Source organism: Anguilla anguilla, chromosome 6 (genome assembly GCF_013347855.1).
Source record: "Anguilla anguilla isolate fAngAng1 chromosome 6, fAngAng1.pri, whole genome shotgun sequence".
NCBI classification, from domain to species: Eukaryota; Metazoa; Chordata; class Actinopteri; order Anguilliformes; family Anguillidae; genus Anguilla; species Anguilla anguilla.
In genome coordinates, this window is record NC_049206.1 from 2,761,580 (window position 1) to 2,775,897 (window position 14,318).

Below are 14,318 nucleotides of genomic sequence, written 5' to 3' on the forward strand. Positions count from 1 at the left end.
GCAACTTCACCTTACAGATTGCTTGCAGTGTACACACGTGGTGTACAGTGCAGTCCATGCTATTCGGACTGTGACAACTTTTGTTATTTTGGCTCTGTACTCTGGCACACTGGATTTGAAATGAAACAACGGATATGAGGTTAAAGTGCAGACGGTCGGCTTTACATTATGGACACTTACATCCATATACAGAGATCCTGGGAAATAGAGCCCTTTACACATTAAAACTGCGTCACTGCCCAAATGGACGGAGGACTGTAGCACAGTGGGTAAGGAACTGGGCTTGTAACCGAAAGGTCGCAGGTTCGATTCCCGGGTAAGGACACTGCCGTTGTACCCTTGAGCAAGGTACTTAACCTGCATTGCTTCAGTATATATCCAGCTGTATAAATGGATACAATGTAAAATGCTATGTGAGGTCGCTCTGCTATGTGAGAGCGTCTGCTAAATGCCTGTAATGTAATGTAAATGCTTACAGACCGCACTGTAGCTAAATAAGAATGTGCATTGTGTAAAGTGCCTTTATTTGTGTAAAGTTCTTAGGGAACGGTCATGCTTAACTGGTGGCAATCACAGAAGAAGCTGGTATGAGAGAAATCCAGCACCACGCACCATGTTTGTGCCCTCAGATTTGGCATTCTCTGTGGGCGGGACCGACGGGTGTTACGATTTTCAAAATGTTTTCACAACACTGCAGCCGGTGAGCCAGTTGCCTACTGCAAGCTTTAAGTAATTCAGGATTTTAAAAACGGGCTATTTAAACTCGCGGAATTTCAACGTTTCTCTTCGCAGGAACAATGCTCTAACTTTACAATAATTCGGAAACCAGACAACTGATATATATTGCGATAATTAATTTTGTGCTGTGCAGGGTGAAACTTATTTTCACACCTTTCAAACTCTGGGCACTGGGGGCCATTCAGGAAGCGTTCTGGACAGCCTTCAACCACGGGCTCTTCCTCTCTGGGTTCATGGTTCTGCAGCGCCAGGGTATGAAATGAACACCAGCCACCAACCAAATGCTGGTAAAAATTTTTTTTATCTGTGGCTGGTTACGTATGCCTACTGTACCAGGAGTCACTTTTGCACATCACCACCCGACACTGGGAGGTCCTGTTCTGTTCTAAATATCTGGTTGCCAGGTAAAACAGCAAAATTGGCCGGTGAATTTTCGGGATGCACCAGTGGAGCAGTGGACGAGAAAAGTTGGCTTCCCGCCAGGTTTTTTACGGCAGGTGAACCATATTGCTCTTTGCCCTGCTGTTCTGGGGGAAAAAGGCTTCCTCGCGTCGGCTGGGTTGGAGCAGCCCCCCAGTGAGGGCAGAGAGGAGCAGAAGATGACCCCTGGTTAGCTGGCAAGGTGCATGCGGGAGGAGAGGGTGACGGAGAGGGTGGAGCCAGGATCTGTCGCACCTGTCTGCTCCTTCACTGGTTGGAAACTCTTCCCCTCTTGATATAATAAGACTGGGCAGCAGGCAAGACTCATCCTAATACTCTCATTCTCAACAGAACCCAATTAAGCTCAAAACATGGTACCCCACACACAGAAAAAACAGCTTTGATGACACCACAGACATACTGATAAAGACAGACATTTGCCTACATGCACTGCAATATTCATGACATTGGTGGCTGCACTCAAAATAAAAAAAATGTTCAAGATTATACAATAAACTCATAAATTATGACTTGCCTAAGTTAAAAAAATATCAAAAGTTGAACATAGTTCATGTGGCAATAAGACTATAAACATATTACTGCATTTAATTTTTTCTTTTTTTTAAAAAACATTCACAAATGTGTTGTAATATGCTGACATAATTTATGTCCTTTGTGTTGGCTTTAAGGCAGGCCGCACCAACTTTTGACTATGGGTACGTTCCTAAAACTACACCACAGGCTTGGTGCCAACCGTAATACCACAAATTAATACAAAATTAATTTCAGCTCGTGGAAAACCCAAATGTGGGCATGTTTACTTGGAATGTAACTTAAGAACAATAAAGATTGACATTCTGCCAAATACATGTCGAAACAGTCACATTTTAAGACATATTACTAGAAGTAACTTCTATTATTTTGTCGGAACGTCCAGTAGCAGAAGTGTGGGGTTTTTTTTGTTTGTGCCTCCGCGTGGAGGGAAGAAAGAGTTCCGCCCACCTCCGCTGCAAGGTTCAGTCCACCCCAATAACCGTTATTTACGTCGGTAAATTTTGATTCAAAATTCCCCCGTTGCTAGCAAAAAAATCACTACACTTCGGTATTGTCATCGTAGGGCGGTCCCAGTCGAGGGTTACATGCTTGTACCGTTCCTCGTTTTCATTGTAGAAGTCCACATATTTTCGCGGAAAAGGATACATTTTCCTCCCCATTCTTTGCATGGTAGTTGCCAGTTCAGCTCTGTTTTCAAGCCGGTCCAAGATGGATGCGGAGTTGTAGAAGGGTAGCAGTAAAGCTCGGAATAAGCAACCTAGCTTTAGCTTAAACCGAATCCGAGCTGACAATTGAGCAAAACAAGTTAAACAAAACGTTTTTCAGCATTTTATTGCGACGTAGTTCCTTTATCCTAATACATTTTTGCCACAATGATCGAATCAATCCTTGCATGACTCGGTAGAAGGCTAATGTTAATAGCTACACAGCTAGCACCGCACATACAGCGACAATAAGTAGCGCAGCACGAGAATGGGAGAGCGGCTAGAACTCAAGCTGAAATCGCCAGTTGGAGCAGAACCCGCGAGTTACCCATGGCCGTTACCAGTATACGTGAGTAAAGATTGAATAAACTAATAACAATGGCATGCTTTTTCTTATACAGTGTCACTATTTGTTACAAAACATACTGGCTTTGCTGGTTCGCTAGCAGTCAAATTATTCAGCTAGGTAAGTGGCTGGGTAGATAGCTAGCTAGATATATTAACTTGCTAAATAGGTTAGCTAGCTGTGTTAATGGTTATAATATTACTAGATACCAGCTAGACTATTTAATGGAACGTTACACCTAGCGTTAGTAACCTTGCTAGCTAGCTTTAGTTATTTAGCTAGCTTGCAGTAATTCGTGACACTGAACAGTTGCAAGCAACGTTAACACACCCGTGATTCTGAAAAGTTGGCGACAGATTTTGGTGCCAACAACCACCTTGTATGAGTAGCGTTAGTGATCTGTACAGCCCATCAAACGTTATCCAACAGGCTGCGTTCCCAGGAAGGAGCTGGTTAACTGATCTTGCTAAAGTTATCTGTCACAGGCTATCGTTATAGCTATAGCTGGGTTGCTATGCGTCTAGTTTGATATCAGCAGTCAGATAATTAAACATTTATTTTGCAGCTACTGTCACCAAACAGCTTGCGAACTTGCCAAATTAGCTCGACAATGAACATTTAGTCTATCCAGTTGGACACATTTATCTATTCATAACAGCTAGTTAAGTGCTACTTCTTTGGTTCATGTCGCTACTGTGGAGCATTTAGCTATCTAAATTCTTAATCCAACGTAAATTACATTATTATATAATGTTAACCAACTAAATGGCTGAGTAGCTATCTAATTGACGTATAGTCTATTAGCTACGTTACCATCACACTATTGTGCACGCATAGCTATCAAGTGTCATTGAATGCACCGAAATCGACTTCTACAGTATCCTAGCTTAGCTAGCTAACTGTAGCTAGATATCATTTTGAAAGGAAAATGTATTCGCGCCCATTTTGAGAAGCGATGAGCTAGCGTTACTGTAACAAACAAACCACAGTAACGTTTGCGTGGTGCAGTGATGGAATTTTTTCATATCCTGCATAATAGCCAGCCTTCTTTAGACCCGGTTAGCTTAAAGATTGTCACCTAAACACGCAATTTATCCGGCTAACATTACCTACACCACGGAAAGGGGATACGTCGGAAAAGAGTTTGGGCGACGAATTGATTTAAGACAAGGTAGTAACTATGTGCAAACATCTTTTATAGACAATCTGCGAGTGAACGGGTCGTCAAGGCTATATGCGCGTAACTCGCGTGTCTTACCGATCCTGCCCAGGTATTGAACTGAGAGTTACACGAGGACGAATCCAGACCGGAAGTGCGCGTCTGTGCAATAATGTTTATGATGCTCGTGCATCTTTTAAGATCCCCTTGAGTATACTACGCCCACTAGGATTACCAGGAGACCGCAATTGCGATTGAAGCAGTAGTGTACTCGTTTAGCTGCAGACAGTACTGAAAACAGTGGTGGCACTAAAATCGTACGTCACCTCTTAGGGAAATAAAATGAATACTTGTGTAAAATAAAAAAGAATCTCTGAGCAATTGGGCTTGTATAAGAGAATATTATTTTCTATATTAAAAAAAAGAATCTGAGCAATTGGGCTTGGATGAGAGAATATTATTTTCTAATTTTTTGAGCGTGCAATGAAGGGGTGTTTATTTTATGCAGCCTTTTTCCCTCATGTTTTTGGAGGATGGCTGTAATTTTGGAGGGTTCTGTATGTATACAATGTCGTTGCAGCTACTGCAGAATTCATGTACTTTCAGCGAACAATGGTTTATGCTGCCTTTGAAATTAATTACATTCACAACTCACAGAAAACGGAAGCTAAGCTAAGTGGTGGCGATTTCAGTTTACATTGGTGGTATTATCGGAAAACCGTGTCTGAAGGCTGCGATGCGGTTTTTGCACGTTTGTGGTAATAATAAGTAACAAAGGAGGTCCGTGCCTGGGGTGAACTTGTCCTGACTTGCGCTGTTTGCGATGTTTGCGCGTGCTCAGGTTGGCTGAGTAGAACCGTGACCCGTGGTTCTGTTTTTTCATGCCTGACTTGTGAGCAGGGTGCAAAATTAACACCGGCCACCAGCCACCAGCCAGATCTGTGGCTGGTAAGTTCGTCTACTCTACCAGCCACCCTTGGCAGGTACCCACCCATCATTTAGCGATCCTGTTCCATTCTAAATATCTAGTTGTCTGGTCAAACCGTGACATTTACTGGTGAATTTTTTTGGATGCACCAGCCACTGAGACCAGTAGGCAAAAGAAAGTTGGCTTCCTGACCTGCTCATGAGGCCCAGCATCATGGCCGTGACCAAACGTAGGCACGGGACACCAGCCCAAGAGACGGGTGTGCCTGCAGTTTGCTTTTTTCAGCTACTACCCTGAGTGTATTTCACTTTCGTTTCCACCCCCTCTTGTTTTCTGAGAAATGTGGCTTTGCGGGGCGGGGGCGGTGGCTGGGGGCGTGGTGGTGGGGGCCAGTGACAACATGAAAGGGCAGAGCCCAAGTCTGCAGTGCATCTAAAAATGGTGGTTCTGATACAGAGGAGCTGAGCGCTATCTGGTCATCGCCCTGCTCTTGCTTTGCCAGGCTTGTACTTGTGTGGGCGCCTTGATTGGTGCTCTGGTGTGAGATGAGTCCGGCCAGTAGGACTTCACTTTGCTCGTCGACCAGAAGTCAGTTACTTCTGACGCGTCACAGCCTCGGGTAAGGTGGGTTTCTGGTGGAGACGGTGATTCACGCCAACTCAGCATTTTACCAGTAAGGAGAAGCGGTCCTAAAGCTTGTCAGAGCGAATCAGTTTGCAGCATTTGTAGGGGAGTCCCGTGGCAGAAGCTGCAGTCTGCAGATCCGTGTGCTCTGAAGATGGAGCGTGCGGGGTGGAGAGTGAGACTGCCTGTTCCTCAGAGCCTCGGCCTGGTGCGATGGCCCATTTTCAGGGGCAGTCTGCAGATCCATGTGGAGAGTGAGACTGCCTGTTCCCCAGAGCCTCGGCCTGGGGCGATGGCCCATTTTCAGGGGCAGTCTGCAGATCCATGTGGAGAGTGAGACTGCCTGTCCCTCAGAGCCTCGGCCTGGTGCGATGGCCCATTTTCAGGGGCAGTCTGCAGATCCATGTGGAGAGTGAGACTGCCTGTCCCTCAGAGCCTCGGCCTGGTGCGATGGCCCATTTTCAGGGGCAGTCCGCAGATCCATGTGGAGAGTGAGACTGCCTGTTCCCCAGAGCCTCGGCCTGGTGCGATGGCCCATTTTCAGGGGCAGTCTGCAGATCCATGTGGAGAGTGAGACTGCCTGTTCCCCAGAGCCTCGGCCTGGGGCGATGGCCCATTTTCAGGGGCAGTCTGCAGATCCATGTGGAGAGTGAGACTGCCTGTTCCCCAGAGCCTCGGCCTGGTGCGATGGCCCATTTTCAGGGGCAGTCCGCAGATCCATGTGGAGAGTGAGACTGCCTGTTCCCCAGAGCCTCGGCCTGGTGCGATGGCCCATTTTCAGGGGCAGTCCGCGGGACGGGGCGCCCACCTTTCCCCTGACGGGACCCGGTTCCGTGACCTCCCCCCGGCTCACCTGTCCAGCGCAGCACACCTGTCCCACAGGGCTCCGCCTCCCCTGGCTGAGGTCATCTCAGGAGAGCCGGCATGCGCTGCCTCGCCGTGGCCTGTACCGCTGCTCTCACCGCTGAGGGTGTCGCGCAAGAATGAGGCATGCTGGGAAAAGGCCTGACTCGCATTTTCCCGCCTCTGCTCTCTGTTTTTGTCGAGCAAATTCTTGAAAATACTTTTTTTTTTCTTTTTTTTTTTTGCTTGGTTTATTTGTGGAAAAGCCACAAGTGCAAACTGCACGGCGTTGCACTCGCGGTGAGAAGGGGGGAAAAAGAGAAAAAGAAGAAAACTTTTGATCTGGTTTCTTCGCACCGTGAATCGACTCGCAGGGTTTTGGCGCGATACCATCTGTTTCCACCCCTCGCAGTCGCTCTGCCGCTTTCGGGGGGTGGGGGGGGGGGGTGTGAGGTTCGAGGGCAGACAGACGGGTGGGGGGGGGGTGAGGTTCGAGGGCAGACAGATGGGTGGGGGGGGGGGGGTGAGGTTCGAGGGCAGACAGAGACGGGTGAGATGAGGCTGCTGTAGACTGGGTTTATTTTTAGCCCCGAAGGTGCGGTTGTGTCACGGGCGCCAGGAGCGATCACGCCCCCCCGTTCACACGCTCTGAACACGCTCTGAACACGCACCCCCCCCCTCCCCACTCCTGAACATGCAACCCCCGCCCCCCACTCCTGTACACTGAAGTCTGCTGTGCCTCATCATGGCCTGGTGTTTGAGCTGCCTTCAGTTAGAGTTCACGCTGCGCCCAGTCTCTCTGAGCTCTCTTTCACGTTTCAGGAGTCAGGGGTCAGTTGATTTGCCCTTGGAATTTAAATAAGTGCTGAGCTCATCGAAACGCACGATGGATAAAATGCACGTGAACTAAAACACACAACAACAAATACAGCATGCAGGATGGGAAAAAAAAATTCATGACAGGACGCACATTGTGTAAAAACAACCCAAAAAATAAATAACAAATAAAAGAAATAAGAATAAAAAAGGATGAAGTGACTGAACTAAAAGAAATATAAAATAAAAAAATGACCATGCAGCTTGCCGGTGCTTAATTGAGTGTGCAGCTCGTTTGTTTAGAATGCGAGCAGCGCTGGGAGAGACACTGCGTCTGACTCGGGTCTGTGAGCCGACGGCACGTTTGGCAGCATCTTGCGCTGCATGGCTGAAAGCAGGCTGATGGTCCGCATCGCTGTGTGTCACTCGTACTGTGAGTAAGCCCTGCAGCGCAGAATGGGCCTTTTCTCCCTGTGTCAATCAGCATCGCGGCCAGCAGGGCGGCGCTGTGGTGCGGTGAGGAGCGCTGTGACCTCGCAGCAGGGATGCGCCACGGCTAACACTGAGGTGCTGGCTGGCCTGGCCTGACTGATTCCCCCCCCCCCCCCCTTACTGTAACCATGACTATAGGAAGTGGGTTTGTCGCCTCGGACGCATTTAGTATCTCAATGATACAGATGGGGGGGGGGGAGGGGGGCTGAATTGAACACAGAGGTCTCCCTGGTGTGTGTAGCACCTTATTTGGCTTCAAAGGAATGAAAAATAACTGAATTAAGAAAACCCCATTAGGAAGCCCAGACTCACACGACACCTTATCAGAATAATTATGCTGCTGGCTTCTGCTTTTTTAATACAGCCATTTTATATTTTATGTTTTCAGGTAAGCCTCAAAGAAGTTACTTCTGCTGATGTGATACTTACCCTCTCTCATTCTCCCGCTCTCTCTCTCTCTCTCTCTCTCTCTCATTCTCCCGCTCTCTCTCTCTCTCTCTATCTCTCAGGATAAACACCATGACGCTGCTCAGGAGATTATTGAAACAATACGGTATGACCTCTTCTGCCCCCTGCAGTTAAATACTTGGTGCACCCTGGACCAGTCTGAATTCACATGTCTGAATTTGTTTTTGTGCGCGCGTGTGTGTGTGTGTGTGTGTGTGTGTGTGTGCGCGTGCGTGCGTGTGTGCATGTGCCTGCACACACAGGTGGGTTTGTGAGGAGATCCCCGACCTTAAGCTGGCCATGGAAAACTACGTCCTGATCGACTATGACACAAAATGGTGAGCACTGGGAGGGGCTGGAGGGCGTAACTCAGTGAGTCTGCGTGTCTCACTGAGTTAGACGAAGCCTGTTTCCATTTCTCCAAGTATAATACTGTGCAACTGTGAGGCAGCCCGTTCTGTTTGCTCACTACCTGTTTGCTTCGCTGAGGATTTTTCTAGAAAAAATAAAGAAATAAATTTGCCGGAGGATCTCTGTGTTTGGTGAGTGATGCTGGTTGTGGGTGGTGAAGATGATGATGATGATGATGATGCTGGTTTCTTTGCTGATCGATCTTGCAGCTTTGAGAGCATGCAGAGGCTGTGTGACAAGTACAACAGGGCCATCGACAGCATCCACCAGCTGGTGAGGACCGCAAGCCGTACTTTTATTTCATTTATATTATTTTAAAGAATTTTACCGAGAATGAAACATAATTAACTCCCAGTCTTGTTGCCATGACGGCTTTGCTCCAAGCGCTTTCATTTGCGACACAAAGTGTGGGGTTTTCACTGAACGCGCTCGCTTTGCAAATGAACACGTGTTTGGGCAGAAGCAGGAGTTTTACACTTTACAGGGTTTTAAAAAATTGTTCTATTGTTCTACGGTGGATCCACAGAGCGCGGTTTCTTTCCGGAGCGTTCCGCCAGATTCAGAGCCCGCCCGACCCGTTATCCCCCCCCCCCCCCGCTCGCGGCTGCGCTTCCCCGTCCTGCTCTCCGAACATTCCGCGGCTTGTCATTGGTGCTGCGCGCGCGCGGGCATTCGCTGACCGCTCCCCCTTTTCCCACGATGCCGTGCGTTTTTGCAGTGGAAGGGCACCACGCAGCCGATGAAGCTGAAGAGGCGCCCGTCCCCCGGCCTGCTCCGGCACGTCCTGCAGCAGGTGTACAACCACTCGGTCACCGACCCCGACCGGCTCAACAACTACGAGCCCTTCAGCCCGGAGGTGTACGGCGAGACCTCCTTCGACCTGGTCACGCAGATCATCCAGGAGATGGACATGGTGGAGGAGGACACCTTCGTGGACCTGGGCAGCGGTCAGTCTCCCCCCCCCCCCTCGTAACAGAGCGGTTGCCAGATCTGCTGGTTATGTAAAAGGTTTATGTTTGTGCGCTTCCGCGTGCCGGAGCGGGTATGATTTATGAGTTATGATTTATGATTTATTGTCCATTTGATCCGCAGGGGTCGGGCAGGTCGTGCTCCAGGTTGCTGCGGCGACCAGCTGCAAGCACTACTTTGGGGTGGAGAAGGCGGAGACACCGGCCCGCTACGCAGAGGTAACATCGCTGTCAGTTGGGCGGGGTGGGGGGGAGGGGGGGCGGGGCATGCCAGAGACCGGTAAATTAAGACTCTCGTTTGATTCTCATTTCAATGTTTCTCATAATTTATTATTCCCCATTTGGATTGAGGCCTTTGCTTACTGATGAAGTGGAGCAGTGCATTGTGGGATAGCGGGTTCTCTGTAATCGGTGGTGATGGTTCCTGGGCTTACGGGGTGTGATTCTCTGTGTTTTGAGTTCATTTATTATTATTTCTGGCGGGGTTCTCTTTAAGCATTTGTGGGCCTGGACGAGCAGGATCAATGAAACGCTGACAAGGCCGGACGGGCTACTTTCTGAGCTGTCTGTGCGTCTGTCTGTGTGTCTGTGCGTATGTCTGTGTGTCTGTCTGTCTGTGCGTCTGTCTGTGCGTCTGTCCCCTGCAGTCGATGGACAGAGAGTTTAAGAGGTGGATGAAGTGGTACGGGAAGAAGCACGGGGAGTACACGGTAAGCGAGCGAGAGACGGAGGCGTTCCGTCGGAGGAGAGGACGCCGGGCGGCCGGCAGCCCCCCCCCCCCAGGGGGCGATGTGGAGAGAGGATTAAAACAACATTACAAACGTGCTTTTACACCTGACCTTAACCGCTCACATTCTGCTGTGTGTCTGTGTCTGTGTCTGTGTCTGTGTCTGTGTCTGTGTCTGTGTGTGTGCGCGTGTGTGTGTGCGCGTGTGTGTGTGTGCGTCTGTGTGTGTGTATCTGTGTCCGTGTCTGTGTGTGTGTATCTGGGTGTGTGTGCGTGTGTGTGTGTGTATGTTTCTGGGTGTGTGTGTGTGCGCGCGCGTTTGTGTGTGTGTGTGTGTGTGTGTGTGTCTGTGTCTGTGTGTGTGTGTGTGCATCTGTGTGTGTGTGTGTGTGTGTATGTTTCTGGGTGTGTGTGTGTGTGTGTGTGTGTGTGCGCGCGTGCGCGTTTGTGTGTGTGTGTCTGTTTTTGTGTGTGTGTGTGTGTTTTTGTTTTTGAAGCTGGAGCGGGGTGACTTCCTGTCCGAGGAGTGGAAAGACAGGATAGCGAACGCCAGGTAGAACGCTGCAGTGCATTGTGGGAACACTAGGCCCCTCTGATATAACGATGCCGTTCGCACACCCGGACACACCCACATTACACACTCCCACACAGAGAGGAGGGGGCACTGTGTCCCATTACACACCCCCACACAGAGAGGAGGGGGGCACTGCCTGTCCCATTACACACTCCCACACAGAGAGGAGTGGCACTGCCTGTCCCATTACACACTCCCACACAGACTTTAAGCTGGAGCATCTCACAGTGTCCACATACCAGTGGCCACAAAGCTAGGGAGAGTAGGGTATATCCCACAATGCACCTGTGCACAGCAGCCGGCTCGTTCTCTCTCTCTCGCTGTTTTATCTGGTTCTGGTGCGTTTTTGTGTGCTGTGTGTCCAGGGCTGCGTCCGTGCGTGTTTTGCGATCACCCCCTGTGTTGTTTTGCAGTGTGATATTTGTGAATAACTTTGCCTTTGGTCCCGAGGTGGATCACCAGCTGAAGGAGCGGTTTGCTAACATGAAGGAAGGTGAGTGTCCGCTCGGCGTGCCCCCCCCCCTCAGGCCACTGTTTGCCTGTTTCCCCCCCCCCCAATCAGGGTCTGATTTAAACCTGACGTTCCAGGTGAGTGTGTGTAATCTCTGGCCAAACAGTGGGTCTAGATTAGTTGCTGAATTTCTGGTTCCAGTAAGAACCAGCAGGGCTGTGGCCCTCCCGGACCAGCGTCGGGTCGTGATCTTAGTATATACTGGCGCACTGCAGTGGCGTTCGTTAACTGAGCCTGTAGGGTGTTTGTTCGGAGCTCAGGCGCTGACCCCGCCTCCCTGTCCCTGTTTCCCTCACAGGTGGCAAAATCGTGTCCTCAAAACCTTTTGCGCCTTTAAACTTTAGGATCAACAGTCGAAACTTGAGCGGTGAGTGGCGGCGCGCTCCGTTCGACACTCTCTGACCTCCGTCGCCGTGGTTTTCTCCGTCGAACCCGGGGCCGGGGAGCCCCGCGTCCTGAAAGGCTGTGTCAGCTCGCGGATACGCTGCCCGCCCGCGTTTCCTCCAGCTGCCCGGGCCTCCGTAGCTGATTGGCCGTGTCCGCTCACATTGATTGGCGGGTCAGCTGGAGTGATGCAGAGCCGGGGCCGGCACGGAATCCAGAAACGGATCCAGCCCTTCCGGACCGGGATTCCCCAACCCCGGCTTCAGTCACTGGTAATGGGTTCTGCCCAGCTGCTGATGTGTCCTTTTCCTCCCTCCCTCCCTCTCTCCCTCTCTATCTCCCTCTCCATTCCCTCTCTCTCTCTTCTTCTGTCTGCCTCCCCCCCTCTCCCTCCCTCTCTCTCTCTCTCCCTCTTTCTCTCTCTCTCTCTCCTCAGACATCGGTACCATAATGAGGGTGGTGGAGCTCACCCCTCTGCGTGGATCAGTGTCCTGGACCGGAAAACCAGTGTCTTATTACCTGCACACCATAGACCGCACCATAGTGAGTCTGTACTACTGCACACCATAGACCGCACCATAGTGAGTCTGTACTACCGCACACCATAGACCGCACCATAGTGAGTCTGTACTACTGCACACCATAGACCGCACCATAGTGAGTCTGTACTACCGCACACCATAGACCGCACCATAGTGAGTCTACTACTGCACACCATAGTGAGTCTGTACTACTGCACACCATAGACCGCACCACAGTGAGTCTGCACTACTGCACACCATAGTGAGTCTGTACTACTGCACACCATAGACCGCACCATAGTGAGTGTGTGTGTGTGCGCGCAAGTGCAAATGCGAGTGTGCGTGCATGCGAGTGCGTTTGTGTGAGTGCGTCCGTGCGTGCGCGTGCGTGCGTGCGTGCGTGTGTGTGAGTGCATGCGAGTGCGTTTGTGTGTCCCACTTATTTTAACCCACATCCTTCTTTGTCTCCCACTCTCCCCGCATCTTTATCTCTCCCTCTATCTGTTCTTCTTTCTGTTTGTCTTTCTTTCTCCCTGTTGTCTCTGTCTTTTTTTTTTTTTAGCTTGAAAATTATTTCTCTTGCCTGAAGAATCCAAAACTCAGGGTAAGTGTGTGAATTTGTCCCCCTTTTTGCGTTCCGTGGACCACTGCCCCCGGCTTGCTTCCGTCTGTGGCTGCCGTTTACGCGGACTGCAAATAAACTAAAAGAGTTTGTCTAGTGTGTCGCTGTCGGGCTGAAGGAAATCTTAATTAATTGTCGCGCTGCACATATTTCATAACGTGAAATGACCACGTCTTGAAAACAGGCGCTGTATGAATCGTGCTCTGTGATGCTGTGGAACGCGCAGCCTGTGTTAAAAGGGCAGCCACGGTGGCATAGTGGTTAGCACCGTCGCCTCGCAAGAAGGAGGTTCCGGGTTCAAATCCGGGTCCGACCGGATCCTCTCTGCGTGGAGTTTGCATGTTCTCCCCGCGTTTGCGTGGATTTACTCCGGTTTCCTCCCACACTCAAAGACATGCACGTTAGGTGCGCTCCTGCAGGTGCCCACTGTTCCTAAGTAACTAGGATGGGTCAAATGCAGAGGATGAATTACCCCACAGGGTTCAATAAAAGTATATCTCTCTATCTTTAAGTGAGTTGCTGTTGTTATCACCGTTGCTGATACTATTGCTGCTGTTATTTTAGGAGGAACGAGAAGCAGCTAGGCGCCGACAACAGAAGGAGAACAGAGACAGCAAAAGCTCCTCCACAGCTAAGGTACTTCCTGTGCTACCCTGAAAATGCTCCTCCACAGCTAAGGTACTTCCTGTGTTACCCTGAAAAAGCTCCTCCACAGCTGATCTGAGTTCAGTTCCCTGCAGTGTTTGGGGGTGAATCCCATTTCAGTTTAATTATCCATTTTCAGTATTAACTAAATAATATCTGAAACGAAACTCATTGATAGAAAGTAATTCTCTGGAGGACATTTTTGATTTTTTTTGTTGATAAAATTGAATTTCAGTTTGTTTCCTGAACTTAGAAGTTTCTTTCTCTCTGTCTCTCTCCCGCCCTCAATCCCCTCCCACCCCGCCCCCTCTCCCCCCCCCCCCCCCCCGTGCAGGTGCTGTGCAGGGAGGGGGGGCGTTTGGGGCTCCTGGCGCTGAAGGACTCCCCCGCACCGCGGCGGTCCGGGCTCATGGGGAAGGCCTGTAAGCTGGGCGGCGGCGGCGGCGGGAGGCGGGGCCGGCCCAGGAAGGGCGTGGCCTCGGCCGCCATGGAGCGCCAGAACAGGAAGAACCAGCGAGCCCTGGAGCTGCTGCACGCTCGGACCCTGGCAGCAGCGCCCCCGCATGGTGAGAGTGCGCCGTTTCAGGACCCAGATAAATCCCTGAACTTTTTACGTAGCCTTTTAACAGGCCCCCTCATATGCGGGGCTTGTGTGTGTTTAACACTGCTGGATGTTTACCGGAGGACATTAGGTTGTGTAGTTTGGCTAGAAGATAAAACGGCTGTGCCTCACCTCAGATTCAAACCTGCAATCCTGCTTTCATCTGCTGTGTGTGTGGGGGGGTGGGTAGTGCTAAGCACAGCAGCCGCCATGGCTAAGCCTCAGATGTAAGAAGACCGGCGTCCGTACGGTGTGCAGCTGCAGTTGGGCGTTTCGGGGTGT

The 14,318-nt window shown here is 50.3% G+C and overlaps 1 protein-coding gene across 1 annotated transcript in view; it reads left to right on the forward strand.

Annotated features, from left to right (window-relative positions):
* Window positions 1-2,173: 2,173 nt before the first annotated feature.
* Window positions 2,174-14,318, forward strand: part of LOC118229550 (histone-lysine N-methyltransferase, H3 lysine-79 specific-like) — a gene marked incomplete at its 3' end in the record, with an annotated part of 24,516 nt that continues 12,371 nt past the window's right edge. The window contains exons 1-14 of the mRNA XM_035421589.1: window positions 2,174-2,766; window positions 8,135-8,178; window positions 8,336-8,410; window positions 8,693-8,756; window positions 9,202-9,430; window positions 9,576-9,670; window positions 10,099-10,161; window positions 10,676-10,731; window positions 11,166-11,245; window positions 11,562-11,630; window positions 12,084-12,190; window positions 12,731-12,772; window positions 13,355-13,426; window positions 13,770-14,001. Of these exons, the coding sequence (XP_035277480.1) occupies window positions 2,686-2,766; window positions 8,135-8,178; window positions 8,336-8,410; window positions 8,693-8,756; window positions 9,202-9,430; window positions 9,576-9,670; window positions 10,099-10,161; window positions 10,676-10,731; window positions 11,166-11,245; window positions 11,562-11,630; window positions 12,084-12,190; window positions 12,731-12,772; window positions 13,355-13,426; window positions 13,770-14,001 (1,309 nt within the window). The remainder of the gene's footprint in view (window positions 2,767-8,134; window positions 8,179-8,335; window positions 8,411-8,692; window positions 8,757-9,201; window positions 9,431-9,575; window positions 9,671-10,098; window positions 10,162-10,675; window positions 10,732-11,165; window positions 11,246-11,561; window positions 11,631-12,083; window positions 12,191-12,730; window positions 12,773-13,354; window positions 13,427-13,769; window positions 14,002-14,318) is intronic.